The following is a 20,879-nucleotide window of genomic DNA, read 5'->3' as shown; positions in this document are numbered from 1 at the left end:
AAAACTACTTAAGTAGTACCTTTAAAGTATTTTTTACTTAAGTACTTTACACCACTGCTTATAATGTAGGAAAGCAAGTGCAAACACACACACACACACACACACACAACACACACAACACAGCAGGGCAAGTCAGGCTTGTCAGGTAGTTGAGAGAAGTAGTGATATGAGTCGAGACAGACAGAGTCATTGCAAAGAGTCTTATGAAAGGCATGTTACTGGAGAGGAGGCATATTGCTGTTGGAGATTACAAAACTGTATCTGTGTGTACAGCCGCAGGCTTCTTGGGCTGGGACACTCTGCCTCTCTCTTGCGCAGTAAGTCAGGGCTTAGGGCACTACATTTCTCTGCCTTTCTTTATATGCTTGGCCTACTTCAAAGGGCAACACACACTCACTTTCACAAACACAAAGCTCAGCCGTGTACTCTTTGTTGGTAGGAGCCATGCTCCGTCTGTGTGTCCATAAAGGACTGGGACTGGATATCATGACCAGTGAGGGGTGTGGCTGGGCGGTGAGGTGTTAATGGTGCCTGTCGGGGGTATATAGGCTGAGCCTCTCTGCTGTGGTGTTTGTGTCGTGAAGAGGAGATCTCAGGCCTGGGGTCAATGTGTCTCCATAGAGGTCGAACGATTATGATTTTTCAACGCCGATACCGATTATTGGAGGACCAAAAAGAGCCGATACCGATTAATCAGACAATTTAATTTTTACATTTGTAATAATGACAATTACAACAATACTGAATGAACACTTATTTTAATTAATATAAATACATCAATAAAATCAATTTAGGCTCAAATAATAAATGAACATGTTCAATTTGGTTTAAATAATGCAAAAACAAAGTGTGGAGAAGAAAGTAAAAGTGCAATATGTGCCATGTAAGAAAGCTAACGTTTAAGTTCCTTGCTCAGAACATGAGAACATATGAAAGCTGGTGGTTCCTTTTAACATGAGTCTTCAATATTTCCAGGTAAGAAGTTTTAGGTTGTATTATTATAGGAATTATAGGACTATCCCTGACTCTGTTGCAAGAGAAGTGACACATTTCCCTTGTTAAAAGAAAGTAATGTTAGCAGGCAATATTAACTAAATATGCAGGTTAAAAATATATACTTGTGTTATTGATTTTAAGAAAGGCATTGATGTTTATGGTTAGGTACACGTGGAGCAACGACAGTCCTTTTTCGCGAATGCGCACTGCATCGATTATATGCAACGCAGGACACGCTAGATAAACTAGTAATATCATCAACCATTAACTAGTGATTATTTGATTGATTGATTGTTTTTTTAGTTTTAATGCTAGCTAGCAACTTACCTTGGCTTCTTACTGCATTCGCATAACAGGCAAACTCCTCGTGGAGTGCAATGTAAAGCAGGTGTTAGAGTGTTGGACTAGTTAACCGTAAGGTTGCAAGATTGAATCCCCGAGCTGACAAGGTAAAAATCTTCGTTCTGCCCCTGAACAAGGCAGTTGACCCACCGTTCCTAGGCCGTCATTGAAAATACGAATGTGTTCTAACTGACTTGCCTAGTTAAATAAAGGGGGGAAAAACGATTATTCTTTTTTTAATCGGCCAATTCGGTCCCAAAAATACAGATTTCCGATTGTTATGAAAACTTGAAATCGGCCCTAATTAATCGGCCATTCCGATTAATCGGTCGACCTCTAGTCTTCCTGTGTATCTGCCTAATGGAGCGCACTCTCCACATCTGGTCCTTGACTARCTCTGGCTGCTGGGTGGGGGAGAAACTCTCAGATCTCCCCCTCTCCCCCTTTCTTCAACGGCCATCTACAGCGGCAACGGAACAAATGAAAGGAAAATAGAATTAAGATGGAGCCAGGCTGAGGAAGAGAGAGGAGCTCAGGGCTACCCAAGCCTCTGTGTTTCTGTGTGCGCGTGACTGTGTGCGTGTGGCTGTGCCTGCTTGGCTGTGCGCGCGTGACTGTGTGTGTGATACAGTATGTGTGCCTCTGCGTGGCTGACACCAGTATGTGTGGCCTCTGCGTGGCTGACACCAGTATGTGTGCCTCTGCGTGGCTGACACAAGTATGTGTGCCTCTGCGTGGCTGACACCAGTATGTGTGCCTCTGCGTGGCTGACACCAAGTATGTGTGGCCTCTGCGTGGCTGACACCAGTATGTGTGCCTCTGCGTGGCTGACACAGTATGTGTGCCTCTGCGTGCTGACACCAGTATGTGTGCCTCTGCGTGGCTGACACCCAGTATGTGTGCCTCTGCGTGGCTGACACCAGTATGGTGTGCCTCTGCGTGGCTGACACCAGTATGTGTGCCTCTGCGTGGCTGACACCAGTATTGGTGCCTTCGCTCGTGGCTGACACCAGTATGTGTGCCTCTGCGTGGCTGACACCAGTATGTGTGCCTTCTTGCGTGGCTGACACCAGTATGTGTGCCTCTGCGTGGCTGACACCAGTATGTGTGCCTCTGCGTGGCTGACACCAGTATGTGTGCCGTGGAAATTACTTCCCTGTTTAAGTAAATGCCCACCTGACCTGTATGAATCACATTCATGTTTGCAGGATTATCCATGAGGATGGCTTCTCTGGAGATGATGTGAAGCAGTACAAGCCTGTGGTCTACAGCAACACAATCCARTCTCTGGCTGCCATCGTCCGTGCCATGGACACCCTGGGCCTGGAGTACGGAGACAAGGAGAGAAAAGTGAGTTTCTCTACTGCTCTATCTGTACACTGTAGCACTGAGGGAATGGACTACAACTAGACAGACAGACACGCAGACACACACACACACACACACTGTCACGCACATTAGTAAGCAGAGCATTGTGTGCTGTTACCACTATATACTGTAGTGAAGGCCTCTCAAAAACACATGTATATCAACAAATACACAAACTGTCAAACACTGATGGACACCGATATATTCACCCACAGGATTTTAACAAGTGAAACCAGTCAAAACACCCATCCATCCTTATCCATCTGTGAAAATCCATAACCTCAATGTTGTAGCAGATAATTGGCCACAAGGCTCTGACAGGATATGGAAAAGAGCACATTCGTCTCTGCTTGTTGACTGGCTTCTATAAATCTCTTACTGAGAGGAGGAGTGCAGGAGAAAATGTAGATTCACACAACACACTATCTGTCTTTAATATTACTACTATTAATACCCAGCACCAAGGAGGTAAGCAGACATTTCAAATTGTAATACTGCATTCAGACCATGATGAATATACGGTCAGGAAGAACATGAGATAAATGTGTTTAGTAGACATGTCACTTGTACTGTGCCATGATTCGTTTATAGCAGCATTGTTAAATTACGGTGGTGCCAACAATGACGATGATGAATGATGAAGATGGTGGGAATGGTTTGGGATTGGATATTGGTTCTATCCGCAATGTTAAACTGCCGATAGCAGGATTGCAGTGTGAGCTGGAGGGTAATGTGGTCAAGGGTCCATAGCTGTGTCAGTACATGACCTCAGAGTGGCCTTATTAAGAGGACAAGACAGGGTGAAGGAAGGTGTACAGTAGGATATCTGAGCTGCCCTCCTAATGCCTCCTCTCATGTGTTGTGTTGTATCCATTCCCCTGCCATGCTCTGTTCCCTCTCTAAAACAGGAGGGAYACCACTGACTCTGAGCTTTCCAGGAAGTCCTTTATATTTTAATCAAACCAATGCTATCGATACCTTGGGACAAGGCCTCTGAAATACCCAGCTGCTATTGATTGTGATATTATCTCTTTCTGCTGCTAGAACCTGAACCAGGAGATGACAGGCCACAGGGGTTGTGTCCTTAGAAATACTATTCTCTATGCTTTTGCCATTCTCAGTCAAGTAATTTAGAGTGTGTGTGCGCGCGAGTGTGAGTGTGTGTTTGTGTGTGTGTGCGTCCATGCGTGTGTGTGTGTGTGTGAGTGCGCGTCCTTGCGCGTGTTTGTGCGCATGCGTGAGTTTGTGTTCGTCCCTGCATGCATGCCTGTTTGTGTGTGTGTGTGTATGACCCAAAAGTAAACTCCCCAAAATAAATTTGTGATATCGGTCAGAGGTCACTGTCCCCAGGTAGAGAATCTCTCTTTCTCTCCCTAATGGAGAAAGAGAACGAGGTACCGTCACAGAAAGAGAGATGATTAGCTGCCTCAGAGAGACGGGCGGGGAGAATTAGAGGAGAGAATGAATGTGAGAGGGAGAATAGGGAATGAAGGGCAGGTGAGTCCCTGAAAGGTGTGTCCTGTTGAGGACCCCTGTTTAGATTTGTATGTTAGTGTGAATGTGTGAGTGTTTCTCCATATAGCCTATATGTGCAGTAGAGGTTGACACGGGAGTGAAAATTAATTCCTGTCCTGTCTTGTCTCATACATTTTTTCCCCCGTACTGTCCTGATGCCTATATAACCCCGGAACTTTCCTGTCCTTGCCAGTGGTCCGGTCCCAATAAAAATCACTTCTGTCCCATCCCATGTTAATTTATACACGGCAGAAATCAGACATAACTTCCTTCCATAGCTGCTCACCGGGATGGTCATTTAACCTTTTTGATTGTTTTGATTGTTTTTTTCTAGTACTCGAATGGACAGGGTTTGTACGGTCAWGAAAATCCTGGAAAAGTCATGAAATTTTAAGCGTGTGTTTTCCAGGCCTGGAAAAGTTTTGGAAAATATTCAAATCTGAAAAGTTTTGAAAAAGTCATGGAAATGTATTTAATTTGTTTTAATGTAATTTATTCAGGCACAGTTTTTAAATATTTTAACAATCAAATAAAAATCAGCCAGGCTCGGAACGACACTTTAGCGCGTCTGTGTTTGCACGCCTCCTTGTGTGCGAGAAGTGTGGGCCGTTGGTCAAGGAGAGTGAGGCAGTCGGACAATGCAGCATCAGGTAAGCCTAAAAAAACATGATAGAGAAGAGACTAACTAGGTAGGTAGACAATTCAAAACATATCTTGTACCCTCTAGTTAACTGTTAAGCTATAAATGTTTTTGTCATGTCATCAATGTCCCAAAAAACATCCACTGACACTCGCGAATAAGGCCATACAAAGTTGATTTACTTTTTTGAACGATTCATATGATTCATTAAAACKAATATTTTTKATGAAACTAATGATTCACTTCATTAGTGATTTTCATTTTATTATTTGAAACGGTTCAATCGCATTGAATCGAATCATGTGAATCAAATTAATCATTTGTGAATCGTGAATATTMATTTTAGGAAAACATGATATGTAGCCTTTCTTTTGGAATATGATTATACAAAACTTGTTTGTGGATACTTCCAGTTGATTTGGGGATCCAATGTATGGAGCATTGTAACTCAATGATGCTAGTCAGCCTGCAAAGTAAACACTTCTAAGGTAGCTAAATATGACTACAGGTGAATAGAAAGATTTGTAGCCTATCATAGCCATTTAACCTTTAATATATKGAATGAGCAAATTATTTCGAAAAGGCATAAAACGTATTTGGTTGTAATGTTGCAACGTTTTACATCACGGGTGGTCAACCATCCCCCAGGAGAGCTAATGGGTGCGCATGGCATTTATTCCCGTCCCCCTCGAAAAAAACACATTTTAGAAATGAGTTGCTCAACTGACCTTGATAAACTGTCTCTGACGTGTTTGAGCAGGGTTTGATCAAAAGCCTGCACACCCAGTATCTTTCCAGACTGAGGGTTGACCACATGTGTTTTAGACAGTTGCCTAACAGGTATTCTACTTTGTGGGGGGTTAAGTGCCTTGCTCAAAGACAGGAGGTGGTACATGGAATCAGAGTGTCGGTCTACCAGACCGGTCTACCGGTCTATCAGCCTACCAGTGTCGATACCACATTACACTTGGTTTTTTATACGTATTGTACATAGAGAGGCCACCAATTGTTGGTCATTGAAATTTGGTTAAAAGTAATGGAAAAGTCATGAAATTCCATTTATCAAAATGTGTATGAACCCTGAATGGAGGAAAACAAATATGTGACTCATTTCAGGAAACTAGGAGTATATCATTTCAGGAAACTAGGAGTATGTTGCATGTCACTACTTCACAGGAGAGCCATTTGAATGTAAACTTATTTTTTTTTATCAAATGCGTTTTTTTGTCAGAAATGCCTATATATATTATATACAGTGAGGGAAAAAAGTTTTGATCCCTGCTGATTTTGTACGTTTGCCACTGACAAAGAAATGATCAGTCTATAATTTTAATGGTAGGTTTATTTGAACAGTGAGAGACAGAATATCATCAAAAAAATCCAGAAAAACGCATGTCAAAATGTTATGAATTGATTTGCATTTTAATGAGGGAAATAAGTATTTGACCCCTCTGCAAAACATGACTTAGTACTTGGTGGCAAACCCTTGTTGCAATCAAAGAGGTCAGACGTTTCTTGTAGTTGGCCACCAGGTTTGCACACATCTCAGGAGGGATTTTGTCCACTCCTCTTTGCAGATCTTCTTCAAGTCATTAAGGTTTCGAGGCTGACGTTTGGCAACTCGAACCTTCAGCTCCCTCCACAGATTTTCTATGGTTAAGGTCTGGAGACTGGCTAGGCCACTCCAGGACCTTAATGTGCTTCTTCTTGAGCCACTCCTTTGTTGCCTTGGCTGTGTGGTTTTGGGTCATTGTCATGCTGGAATACCATCCACGACCCATTTTCAATACCCTGGCTGAGGGAAGGAGGTTTTCACCCAAGATTTGACGGTACATGGCCCGTCCATCGTCCTTTTGATGCGGTGAAGTTGTCCTGTCCCTTTAGCAGAAAACACCCCAAAGCATAATGTTTCACCTCCATGTTTGACGGTGGGGATGGTTTCTTGGGTCATAGGCAGCATTCTCCTCCTCCAAACACGGCAAGTTGGTTTGATGCCAAAGAACTCCATTTTGGTCTCATCTGACCACAAACACGTTCACCCAGTTGTCCTCTGAATCATTCAGATGTTCATTGGCAAACTTCAGACGGGCATGTATATGTGCTTTCTTGAGCAGGGGGACCTTGCGGGCGCTGCAGGATTTCAGTCCTTCACGGATGTGTGTTACCAATTGTTTTCTTGATGACTATGGTCCAGCTGCCTTTGAGATCATTGACAGAGTCCTCCTGTGTAGTTCTGGGCTGATTCCTCACCGTTCTCATGATCATTGCAACTCCACGAGGTGAGATCTTGCATGGAGCCAGGCTGAGGGAGATTGACAGTTTCTTTTGTGTTTCTTCCATTTGCGAATAATCACAGAAACTGTTGTCACCTTCTCACCAAGCTGCTTGGCGATGGTCTTGTAGCCCATTCCAGCCTTGTGTAGGTCCACAATCTTGTCCCTGATCTCCTTGGAGAGCTCTTGGTCTTGGCCATGGTGGAGAGTTTGGAATCTGATTGAATGATTGCTTCTGTGGACAGGTATCTTTTATACAGGTAAGAAACTGAGATTAGGAGCACTCCCTTTAAGAGTGTGCTCCTAATGTCCGTTCGTTACCTGTATGAAAGACACCTGGGAGCCAGAAATCTTTTTGATTGAGAAGGGGTCAAATACTTATTTCCTCATTAAAATGCAAATCAATTTATAACATTTTTGACATGCATTTTTCTGGATATTTTTGTTGTTATTCTGTCTCTCACTGTTCAAATAAACCTACCATTAAAATTATAGACTGATAATTTTTTGTCAGTGGGCAAACGTACAAAATCAGCAGGGGATCAATACTTTTTTCCCTCACTGTATACAGTGGGGAGAACAGATTAAACGGAGTAAAGCTGGGAATAGTGCAAGTATTGACTATTTTCTTTTGCAGGTTTTCCTACTTACAAAGCATGTGAGGTCTGTAATTTTTTATCATAAGGTAACTTCAAAAATCAGAAATCACATTGTATGATTTTTAAGTAATTAATTTGCATTTTATTGCATGACATAAGTATTTGATCACCTACCAACAGTAAGAATTCCGGTCTCACAGACCTGTTAGTTTTTCTTTAAGAAGCCCTCCTTTTCTCCATCATTACTGTATTAACTGCACCTGTTTGAACTCGTTACCTGTATAAAGACACCTGTCCACACACTCAGACAGACTCCAACCTATATTAATTAACAGGCTTAGCACTTTAATTGGCAAATTGGTCCATTCGGACCAGACCGGCTTTATCCTAACAAAACTCATTCTTCAATCTCAGGCGCTCTCTTCGACATGATGTATTCTCAGAGGTTACCCAACGTGGACCTTGCCGTTATATTCTCTTGACGCCGAAAAGGCTTTGACAAGTTGAGTGGTCCTATCTATTCAAGGTCCTACAGACATTTTATATTGGAGATGGGTTCATAAATTGGATCCAGCTTTTATATATGGAACCCCTGTGCGAGAATACTCACTAACCAATCATTGTCGCCCGATTTAACTTTACAGAGGGACAGGCAGGGTTGTGCGCTGTCGCCTATGCTCTCGCCCTAATCATTTGAACGCTCTCGGCAGGCGATTAGATCTCATGCAGCAATACACGGCTATAATACTAAGATACTCCTAAATAAGATTTCCCTATACGCAGATGACAATTCTCCTCTATGTAACAGAACCCAAGCTAGTATTCCAGCTATTCTGGATGTGATTAATTTGTTTGGTACCTTCTCGGGATACAGAATAAAATGGAACAAGAGTGAATTAATGCCCATACGGTTCAAACACTCTTGGCTAGAAACATCTTCAGTTAGGTGAATTTTTCTGAAGATAACTTATCTAGGAATTGTAGTTACAAACAATACTCCTTGTTTTAACTATAGAGAGAGAATTTCCCTCTCTGATGCAAAAACTCAAGACAAACATACAATTTTGGAGAACTCTCCAAATTTCTCTGCTCGGAAGAATTAATGCCATTAAAATGGTCTTCCTCCCACAACTGCTCTACCTATACCAGAACATCCCAGTATTCATACTAAATCCTTTCATAAACAACTGGACTCAATTATCAATCCTTTCATCTGGGATTATAAAACCACACAGGATAGGTAAAAAACACCTCTGCAAATCCAAGATGGAAGGAGGATTGTCTCTCCCAAATTGTATTTTTTATTACTGGGCCGCTAACCTCCGCGCTGTTTGTTTTTACTGGATGACGCACGTCCATCCATCCAGCTGGCTTAGTATGGAGCGTGAGGAGTGTCCACCCTTCTCTATTGGTGCTGTGATTTTGTCGCCTGTCAATCTGGAGATTTCACTTTATCGTAACAATCCTATTATACATAGCACAGTCCGAATCTGGAAGCAAATTAAAGTCCACTTTGAGCTTAGACTCAATGTCATTCTGTCATTCCCTGTTGCCAGGAATCCTCCTTTGCCCCTCTAACCTTGATAACACCTTTGAGCGATGGGGAGAGTTGGGGATAAGTACCATAGGGGATTTATATATAGAAGGGACCTTTGCTTCCTTTGGTTGCTGAGGGAAACTTATAATCTTCCCAGAAGTAACTTTTTCAGATACCTACAATCAGAGACTATGTTAGAAAACACCTCCCAACATTTGGAACGCTAAACTTCCATGTTGGACAGATGCATAAAAACATCCCCACCTCAGACAAAATGATATCTCGTCTATATGATGCTTTTCAATCTGTTAGCACACCTTCTACAGATGCCATTAAGGCAAAATGGGAGGAAGAACTAGGGATTGACATTTCGGTGGAAGACGGGAAGATAGCTTGGAGTATATCCACACTGCTCCATTAACTCCAGACATCGTCTCATACAATTCAAGGTATTAACAGATTACACTATTCAAAACCAAACGCATAGGATATTTCCTGATACATCCCCTATGTGTGATACATGTCAGGCTGCGCAGGGTACACTACTCCACTGCTTTGCCTATGCTTAGCTTGTATGGTTATTGGTGTGGAATTTTTAGGATCCTTTCTGAAGTTCTGGAGACTTCAATTGACCCAGACCCGCTTCTGATAATCCTGGGAGTGTCTGATTCCTTAAACGGATTAACCACCCCCAAAAGCAACTCATCTCTTACAGTCTCATTTCGGAAAAAAACAAATCTTGTTGTTTTGGAAAAGGAGGGAAGGCCCTCTACAAATTATGGCTCAGCGAATTGGCAAACACTGTACACTTAGAAAGAATTAGTATATACTGAACAATAATTAATCAACATTTGATCAAATCTGGCAGCCTTTCCTCTCTTACTTGGACCAGTCGGCGCTGTGAATTTGTCCTTTTTAACGCACTCTCAATTGTAATATTTTAATCTACCTTTGGGCAGCATGTGCTGGCTCCGCACCCGAGCAGGTGGGAGGGGAATAAGGTGGAGGGATAAAGGGGGGGAATAAGTGGGGGGGTGACATCTACTCTTTCTTTCTACCTGTCCTTGTTCTGTATGTCTTGTTTTGTAATATTTGTTTTGTACCCAGAACTCTGGGTCTTGTTGTTTCTGTCTGCTCTTTTGTTTAGATAAGAATTGTATACCTGTCTTTTATACCTATACACCATTCTTGTGTGTGTTCAATAAAAATATTTGAACAAAATTGTTGCCAGCAGCACATTTGCTGTCATCAACGCTCTGGATAACATAAAAACAGCTAACCAGGCTCTGCTAGGGCGAGTAAAATGGTCAGTGAGCTGTTCTCATTTGTGTCTGGAAGTAGCTAGCAAGCTAGCCAACATTAACCAGTTAGCTTGCGTGCTTGACTGCTGTTGTTGTGTCAGAACGATCGGATCAACCCTACTCCTCGGCCAGCGCRTCCAGTGTGCACTCTGAATGCTCAGTTTACGTACGAACAATCTGGCAACGCTCTGAGTTTATGAACACCYAGAGCACACTCTGGCACTCCAGATCAAATTTACAAACACACCTGTAGTATAAACCAGCCTTTAGTTTTGAAATCTTTGGTTGTTTAGTACACGGCCTCACATGTGAATCCTTAAAGAGATGGGTGGGGCTAAGGCTTTAGAGGGTGTGAACGATGCTGAATAGGTGTAGACAAAGAGCCCTCCAGTAGGTGTACCAAAACATTCAAGGGCCAAAAGTAAGGTTACAAGTTTATCAACTTTCAAAGCAGAATTACTTTCCCATGGTTCCTCAACTGTAGTGTATGATACACAATTTTCTCTACTAGTAGTCTCTACTTGTATCCAATGTAAAAAACACAATTTAAAATTATGCTACATAAGACCGAATCGAGCCGGTCGATCACATATTTCTAATCCCCTCCCCCCCCAAAACTCTGTTTCTAAGTATTCCTGTACTGCCCATTCCTGTGGACTGTCGATCCTGTCCTGTCCCGAACTTGACTCTAGAACTTCACTCCCATACCTTTTCCTGTATCAACCTCTAATGTGCAGACAGGGGTGTGGCAGCATGGAACGGAGTTCTCCCCCCCCCTCGGCTGGGCTGGCCAGCTGGCTCACACCTCTTTAATCTAAAGTGTGAAGTTTTTATTGGAGCTGCTCTCTCAACAGTCAAGCAACCGCTCTCGCTCCTTCTGTCTTTCTCTCTAACTCTCTCCCTTTTCCTCTCTCTCCTCTCCTTCTTCTCGCTCCTGCCATCTTTCAAATGTGTCCTTAGCCTTTCTCTCGCTCCCTTCCTCTCACTAGTCATCTGATTGTCTCCCTCTACTTCCTTCTCTCAGTATCTCTCAACCTCTTCTTTCTCTCAGTCCAATCCTGTTGCCATGGCTACCCTGTGTTTTTCCTTCCTCTCAACACATTCCACAAGTCTTTGTCCAAGGGCAATGTCACTTACATGAAGGGAGAAAACACTCCTATACATCAGCCCTAGAACTGTGGAGAGGCAGTCCATGCAGTCACTCGCTGCTMTGTGACCAAGCATCAATCTACTCTAGCATTTATGCAACACCCACTCCTCTGTATGCAGCCATATATAGGCCTACTTGATGTGTTTCTATCAATATGGTTTAATGATGTTCTGACTCTGAGCCCTGCCAGTGTTATCATCTCCCTGCTCATTGGAGAGTGTGGATGACTCCAGTCCCATAGCTGGCAGAACTATTTCCATTGTTCCAGCTTCCGAAGCTTTTCACTCTTTATGATCCATTTCCCTGTGCTCACCACACATGATAAAACCCCAATGAGCCAGCATCCATTTCCTCCCTGGCTCCCTCCCTCTGTCCAGCCCAGTGACTCTCTGACATTCATTTCATCTCTGCTACGGCTATGCTTACTAAAGCAGCAAAAGTGGAGCATTCAACTGATCCAATACGGCAAGGTTTAGTTAAGGTAAGGAAAACCACTACTTTCACTGTGATCTCTGTGTTCCTGGATCATATGGGTGTGGTTTGCATAGTTGGTGGTAGAGGCCTCGTGTCGTGCCATGATAACCCACTCAAAAAGCCAGTCTCTGGCCTGGCACCGAACACGACTGCTGGCCATCTGAAGGCACCCATGTGGCCTCCCCTGGTCCTCTTACATTTCACTGCCAACATGGTTATCTTGACCAACACCCCAATCTGGGAACGACCAGACTGTGTGCTACACATGTAAATATATGCAGAAGGGATCTGAAATAGACCATGGCAGCACTGATATCATAATAGCAACATTTTTTAGAGTCACTATCTAAGTAATTCACCTAGTCACTGACTGATTGACACATACAATTGGTCATGGCACCATTTATTATCTTGTTTATTTAGATGCCCAGAACAAATTACATAGGCCACATTTCTTACACAGCATCTTATTWATAGGTCAGCTGCACTTTATCAGCAAAGCGGATTATGTAAGAAGTGGCTGAAGGGCACATCAGAGCAGAGACCATGGCCGTGTCCGGATACCCATACTAGTGTCCTAAATAGTAGGCTGTTTAATAGTAGACAACATTTTGAAATTCAAGTATACGCTAAATGCCCGGATGCCATACTCATTTCGGCTTTGACAACAGCTGATCAATTAGAAATGGGGATGTGCTATCGAAATCAACAAATAGCGGGAAACAACACAATCGCACATGAGGCGTTCTCAGTATGCAAAATTATGTCTTATAGTATGTGAATTTTCCAAAATTAGGTATGGTTTGAATGCTAGGATGTTATACTCATTTCGGCTCTTCATTTAGTAGAATATGATGCACACAATGCATTGGAAGAGATGGGCTGTGAGGGATAGGCCCTAGTTCAAGTAGCCAAACAACAAAACTAGCCTACTGAATTGGGAAGATGCCGAATAGCGAAGCTTCTGCGGTGGTGTTCAAATGTAGGCTGAGTAGTTTTTGTTCTCCTTAAATTGATAACGAGTATTGCATCCTAGGCTACGTCTTTGAAAACATACATCTTTTCTTTTTTGGGGGGGGGGGATTGCTGATTTCTCATAAAGTGTTTATTCTCTTGGCCTTCGTCAGAGCGTATAAACTAAATACTAAACCATCTTTTGATATCTGAATGTGTTGGCACCGGGGACTCGGGATGTGGCTGCGGTAATGATGTCATGTTAATCAGGCCTTTTGATTTGAACACATGGATTGTTTTAGTTTTGTAGGCTAGGCTACCTATTTAATGATTTAATGTATGGATCAAGCCTTAGCAGTCATTCTGATCTCGTTCCCAATGATCAGTGCTTTAGTTTATTATGTTGCTTTTCAACGGTTCTGATGTTCCCGACTGTCCACGTTTTTCTGTGCAAATAGCCTTGAATTTGATCATTTGAAAAAAATTGGTATGTACTAGGCTATTTAATTTATTTTATATACAGTACCAGTCAAAAGTTTGGACACACCTACTCATTCCAAGGTTTTTCTTTATTTGTACTATTTCTACATTGTAGAATATTAGTGAAGACATCAAAACTTTGAAAAACACACATGGAATGTAGTAACCAAAAAAGTGTTAAACAAATCAAAATATATTTTATATTTTGAGATTCTTCAAAGTAGCCACCCTTTGCCTTGATGACGGGGGAAGCCCAGTGACAAAATCCCGGGAAATATGGGACCATGGTGATGAGGGACAGGGAGTGGCTGAAGGAGGCCAGACAGAGCTTGCCACGGAGTCTTGCTTTGAGCGCACACCATGCATGCGGCGATGAATGCCGAGACATCAGGAGCCATGGGGGGCCACCAGAAGCGTTGTCGGAGGAAAGCCAGGGTACGACAAGCACCGGGATGACAGGTAAGCCTGGAGGAGTGAGCCCATTCCAGGACCTGAGGCCGGGCCGAATCAGGAACGAACATCCGGTTAGCCGGGAGGCGCTGAAGGACCTGTCGAACATGGAGAATGGGTTCCTGGGCAGAACAAGAGAAAACCAGGATGTCGTCGAGGTAGACAAAAACAAAACAATTCAACATGTCCCGGAGCACATCGTTGACCAGGGCTTGAAAGACGGGCACGTTGGTGAATCCAAACGGCATGACCAGGTACTCATAGTRTCCACTGTCAGTGTTGAAAGCAGTCTTCCACTCGTCTCCTTCGCGTATCCGCACAAGGTGGTAGGCATTCCGAAGGTCCAGTTTGGAAAAGATGGTAGCCCCCTGGAGAGGTTCGAAAGCCGAGGAGAGGAGTGGTAGAGGGTACGGAWTTTTGATCGTAATGTCATTGAGGCCCCAGTAATCAATACATGGACGCAGGGTCTTGTCCTTCTTCCCCAAAAAGAAAAATCCTGCGCCAGCAGGAGAGGCAGAAGGACGAACGCTCCTAACAGAGTCCTCGATGTACTCCTCCATGGMCTTGGTCTCAGGACYAGACAGAGAATATAGCCAGTCTCGAGGCGGTGTGGTGCCCGGAGGAGSTCAATAGCACAATCGTAAGGACGATGTGGAAGAAGGAAGGTAGCATGAGCCTTGCTGAAAACCTCCAGGAGATCATGGTACTCTGCGGGAAAGGCAGAGAGATCCGAGGCCGTACTCAATCCTAGAGGCAGACNGAGAGATCCGAGGCCGTACTCAATCCTAGAGGCAGACGTTCCGGGGAAGGCTGCGCCACCTTCAGGCAATGTGAATGGCAGAACGGGAACCAACCCAGGATTGAGCCCGTGGTCCAGTCAATATCGGGGTTGTGCTTCTGGAGCCAAGAAAATCCCAAAACAATAGGGATGTTGGGAGACTCAATGAGGAGAAGCTGTATTGACGCACTGTGGTTTCCAGAAACCCGCATATTGATGGAAACTGTGCTGTGCGTGACTCTTCCAATGGAGCAGCCATCCAGTGCCCTGGCATCTATGGGAACGGAGAGGAGTTGAGTAGGGATACTTAGTTCCGATACCAGGGTATCGGGGAAACTTTCATCTGCCCCAGAGTCAATGAGCACCCGGAGAGACAGACTGGTCTCCCCACAGCAAGATCTCATAAAAAGGAGTTTGGGTAATGGGAATTAGAGGGTTCCCAGTCCGGCTCACCAGTGTACTTGTACCTGCTAAGGCTTCAGGTCTCTTCAATGGGCAGGTGGCTATGTAATGCCCTACAACACCACAATACAGACAACTATTGGAGCTTAGGCTGCGTGAACGTTCCCTAGGTGATAATCTAGCTCTTCCCAGTTGCATAGGTTCCGGTGTATCCGACTCACCCGTCGTCGATGATTCTCGAGGGAGCTCGGGTGACCTCGGATCCTCTCGGAAAAACAACCTTCGGGGACTTCCAGATTCCTTCGGAGGTGAGCGAGCCGCAGCGGATGGACGAGTGTGACCAAAGCCAAACCTCCTCTTACTCCTGCATTCCCATAGACGTCCATCAATCCTAATGGTGAGGGCGATGAGGGAATCGAGGTCCACCGGTAACTCCTGAGCAGCTAGCTCATMTTTTATCCCCTCTGATAATCCGTGAAGGAAGGCATCAAATAGGGACTCCGGATTCCAGGGACTCTCGGCAGGCCAAAGTGCAAAAGTCTACAGCATAGTCTGCCACACTGCGGGAGTCTTGATGTAATTCCAGTAGTTTTCGGGCTGCATCTCTCCTGGGTACCGGAGAATCGAAAACCTTCCTCACCTCTGCCATGAAGTCTTCCAGATCACAACGAATAGCGGATTGTTGCTCCCAAACTGCTGTAGCCCAGGAGAGCGCTCTTCCCGACATTAGCGTAATAATATACACTATCTTCGACCGATCCGAAGGGAACGAAGATGGCTGCATCTCAAAAATGAGGGAGATTTGAAAAAGAAAACCCTGRCAGGTTCCAGGATCCCCAGAATATTGCTCCGGAGGAGGAGGTAAGCGGGGTTCTCGGGGAGCCGGGTTAGGCTGTACAAACCCACCACTAATAGTAGAAAGGTTACTGGGTGGTTGGGGGTTCTCAGAGGTGGCAGGCTGCCTATGAGCTAACTCACTGATGTGTTCCATAATAGCCTTAAACCCCTGGTCGTGGCATTCCGTCAGGGAACAAAGCCCTTCCAAAAGGTCCAGCCGTAGCTCCTCATGCCTCCCAATGGTGGCTCCCTGCAGGGAGACAGCGTGGCGGAGCTGGTTCAAGTCTGCTGGGTCTGTCATGGCCAGTTCGTACTATAAGGGCACAGGGCGAGACCCAGATGCAGACACGGGAGGCAGATGGTTYGAGTCTCTGATATTTATTATAACCTAAGGGGCAGGCAAGAGAATGGCCATGGACAGGCAAAATATCATAACATGGTCAGAGTCCAGGAGGTACAGAGTGTCAGGCAGGCTTCAGGTCAGGGCAGGGCAGTATGGTCAGGCAGGCGGGTTCAGAGTCAAGGCAGCCAAGGGTCAAAACCGGGAGGACTAGCAAAAAGAGAGATAATAAGAAGCAGGAGCGTGGAAAAACACGCTGGTTGACTTGTCAAGACGAACTGGCAACGGACAAACAGGGAACACCGGAATAAATACCCTGGGACTAATGGGGAAAAAGGGTGACACCTGGAGGTGGGTGGAGACAATCACAAAGACAGGTGAAACAGATCAGGGCGTGACATCAGTGATGTTTACCGCTGACATAATACATACACAGTATAGTTTATTAAAGCTGCAATCAGCAGTAGAAACAATAACAAAGCATACTTCTCACCCCTGTTTCGGTAAAAAGCTAAGGGATGGGTCTGGAGAAATGTAATCAACTCTCAAATTCATAGACAGAGCTATGGATGCAAGGACTGACCATCWATGATATCAAMATTGTAGTTTTAAAYATGTTTTGAGGCGATATAGCGTTTGTTTACATTAACTTTGTTGACAAACATTGGAGTAAAACATGTTTATATTCAGTTATACATACAGTTGAACTAAGCTCAAAAGTAATTTCTAAGTTATATTCTTCAAGAATCAATGGGTACATATAATTAATGTAAGTCCAAAATTGGATTTAGCAACTGCTGATTGCCCCTTTAAAGAGGTAGTGCTGTCAGTGCTGGGTTAGTGAGAGAACACAACAGAACAACAGGCGGAGGAAAGGAGGGGCAAAGGCTCCCTGTGGACAGGTGAACAGAGGGAGGAGGGAGGGCCTACAGTGAGGAGAGGAGGTGGCAGATGTCCACAGTGCCTCAGCCARCCTGGAAGTCTGGGTGTCTGTTGCTGTTGAGGGAGACTGGTGGTGCGGCTCTTAAGCACTGGGGTGGAGGTCTGTAAGGGGAAGTGTTGTGAGTGTAATGGTATATTCCACCTGGCTCCCACTTTGCCCTCTTGTCCCCCAAGCTGTGTTTTGAGGCTGAGAGGAGGGCTGGCGCCTGTCTATTCCTCAATGTCACAGCGACGCCGTGGTGCTGATTAAACTCCCACTCCTCATTAGAGGAAACAACCACAGAGACAAAGAGACAAAGGGTCAGGTAAAAACACACACACACACAATTCACCCCTCTGTCAGAGTGACGCAACCCAGTCATCATATTGAGCAACTGGCTTCTCAACCTGAAGAATAGCCTCCATATCCTTCTGTTTTGCGAACATATTTGTTTCCTGTGCTATGATCTGTAATTATAGTTTTTTTTCTCAGTATCACCAATGCTTTGTGAATGTACTATAATACCGGTCTAAATATCCGTCCCTGGCATAGCCAGATATTTGTCCCTCCCCTGGCAACACAGCCATTTTGTGTTTATGGGTTAATACTTCACTRTTCTGTTGACATCCTGCCTCCTACTGGAAACCCATGCTTCATGCCATTTGCTCTGTATGCGTTGAATTATCAGTCAAATGTTCTCTGTAAAATGCACTTCTGGTGTGCCTGTGCAAGTGACAGACATGAGAGGCGTTTGATGAATGTGTGTGGTGCTTTGAAGGTCCCCCTGTGGGGGTGAAAGCAGTAGGAACTCTAACCAGGTTATGAAGGTCATTTTTTTAAGAAAAAGCCTTCCACATTTAGAGGGAGCTCATCGACTCAGAGCTGGGGAGAACAGATCAACATTTTTTGAAGTGTATGGTCTCTCTCTTCTCTCATCTGTGCAGCTGGCTGTAGTCCAGCAGAGGTGGGCACCTTTCATCTGTCCTCTCCTTCCCCTCCACCCTACCCTCCTCTGATCCCCTGTTCCCTCCTCTGATCCCCCAGCTCTCTGCCAGAGAAGGTTCCAAATATCCACAGTAGCACACAAACAGTCCCAAAGGATTGATCCATTAGACTTTTAAACAATCAGTTGATAATCAATCAATCACCTCTGATGTTTAGGTACAGGTTCCTGCCTCCACTGGTGATCTCCATGTTGGTGACATTGCTAGACAGCCAGCTTAATGAAGTCATATCATTAATGCTGCACATCCCAGAAGATGTCATTAAAACTCWTGGTTACCTGGCTGTTGGCTTATTAGCCGAGAAACTAAATGTATMTTAGCAGAAAAATTAACAGTATCTTAGCAACTATGATAACTTTGAGGAATACGTGAAAAATATATTCCTGCATCATTGTTGCATTTTTGTCCAATTTTGTTACCCCAAGTAAACAATATTATCATACTGTTTGGTCGATGTGATTCATATTGATAGCCCAGGAAAATATGTGGGAGTTGTATATGTTTAATATTCTAAATGTGTTTGCTGAATAACCCCTAACACACTGTAGACATAGCTTATTAGTGATGATTACACTACACATGCAACTCCCATTTATAGGACACCATTTCAGATGTGCTGAGCATGAGTTCCTACTTTCACATTATCTATGAGCTGCTTTTGGCTTAGCCAAGGTTTGTATTTAGACATAAATCAATTACTTTAGGTTATTGATAAAACACTTATTTGTATTTTCCTATGTCAGAAAGGGATGACATTTCCAATGCAGTAGCATCATTATCACAGGAAACAATCTAAACCCATACTCCGTATAAATGCAAACCTCTAAGATTTCCACTGATATCAGCTATTACTTTACTGAACTTCAGTAATCTTCAGTAATGAGCAGCTCTGATGGCGATATGGTCAGTTCCATGGGCTTCATACAAGAAGTAATGTGGTAATTTATTGATTCTGAGAATGAATGCCCCCGAGAAGTATTAGCAGACTTCTTCCCCTGGCAGATCAGAGTAGGGCAGAGAATGTCTCCCTGAGAAGATTATGTCTGTGTTCATTTATACAATTTAATTGATACAAATCATTGAAGCTCATTACAGGGCTGAGGGTTGGGAGGGAAATCCACAGATCCTCTAATATTCAGAATGATCTCATCCAATTTGGATAAGACTAATTCATTTCAGTCTGTAAATGAATGGAGCTGAGCTAGCTAAGCCAGTGCTGCACAGACCTTCTGACTGAGACTGGTGATATTCCTCTGGAGGATGACTGGTGTTGGGTTGTCTGGTTCCTCCCTGTCAATAGCCTTCACGATAAATGTTCTGTCACTCAATCAATATATTGACCCTGCACTCATTTTAGCTGGGGCTTAACCAATCACAATGATTTGCTTGGTACCTACCAATCATAGACTTCACACATTCCAGTAGCCTAAGCTTTATGCCATGGTATCAAGCTCCTTTTCATGGCTTCTCTGCCAGTGATGATGCCCATGCCATGGAATTGAACACATTATGCGGTTTGAACAACAAGCGGTACCTCATCCAGACGATTTTTGTAGTGGTGACGAGCTAGCCACCACTCACACCCACCAGACACCTCTCATTAGAGCACAAATACTGTGTGTGTATGTGTGAGTGCATGTGTGCATTTGTCATGGTACCACTGTAGTAACCAGTCTGTGAAATGGCGGGTGTGGTTTTGCTTTGTTTAGGAAGAGTTCTCTCAGATTTCTTAACCCAACAGAGCGAGAGATAGAGAGAAAGACTGATAGAGAAAGAGAGCAGCACACAGGCRGCTTTAAAGAAAGAACCTACATAACTTACTTCTGCAGATGTTAAAATATTCCCTGTTGGCCTCTCCTCATCTTCACAAAGACTATAGCTTCATCAGGCAACCACCATCCCAGGCTAGCTTCTAGCGTGACCACATGAATACCCCCCCCCGCAATTTGTCTCAAAAGTATTTTATATTTTTAATACCCTCAAACACCAAGTTAGGCATACCTAATTTCAAAATAGGCCATCATCGCTGTCAATCGTGAATGATCATTCTTCACATTTTACCGGTGAAATGTCCAAACTGTGTCTTCATGCCAATCGATCTCAATCAGTTTCATGGGAACATGCATTTAGATCTTCTACAATGACTGTTTGGTGAGTGAATTAGAGCAGACGGTGTTAAACTATATAGCCTTGCTGTATGTTGTTTCAATCAAAGAACATTCTGCTTAGTGGCCGCATATTTACTATTCAGTTAMCCATCCTAAAATGAAATGAGGTGGTGTTTTTGGTGTAACAGTAAAGTTATACTACGCTATTATATTTGGTTCTGTTWTGTAGAATAGTAATGAATTATTATATGATCTTCCAAGATTCAGCTTTGATCTAACCTTACTAAATCAACACCATTGTGAGAAGTGGCGGAGCAGTGCTCTGGTGCGCTCCAGCAGGCAGCACTACACCCCTGCAGTCCGCTGGCCCAACTAGCAATTAAAGTGCACCCAGCCTACTCTTTTGTTY

General features: G+C 43.9%; 1 protein-coding gene across 3 annotated transcripts in view; it reads left to right on the top strand.

Annotated features, from left to right (window-relative positions):
* The window catches only part of LOC111962357 (guanine nucleotide-binding protein G(o) subunit alpha), a 145,390-nt gene that overhangs the window by 39,106 nt on the left and 85,405 nt on the right, over positions 1-20,879 (top strand). For all 3 annotated transcript variants that reach the window (XM_023985399.2, XM_023985401.2, XM_023985400.1), the window contains exon 3: positions 2,547-2,688. In XM_023985399.2, coding sequence (XP_023841167.1) covers positions 2,547-2,688 — 142 coding nt within the window. The remainder of the gene's footprint in view (positions 1-2,546; positions 2,689-20,879) is intronic.

Source organism: Salvelinus sp. IW2-2015, linkage group LG4q.1:29 (genome assembly GCF_002910315.2).
Source record: "Salvelinus sp. IW2-2015 linkage group LG4q.1:29, ASM291031v2, whole genome shotgun sequence".
Classification (NCBI taxonomy): Eukaryota; Metazoa; Chordata; class Actinopteri; order Salmoniformes; family Salmonidae; genus Salvelinus; species Salvelinus sp. IW2-2015.
This window is presented reverse-complemented; position numbering and strand designations above follow the sequence as displayed.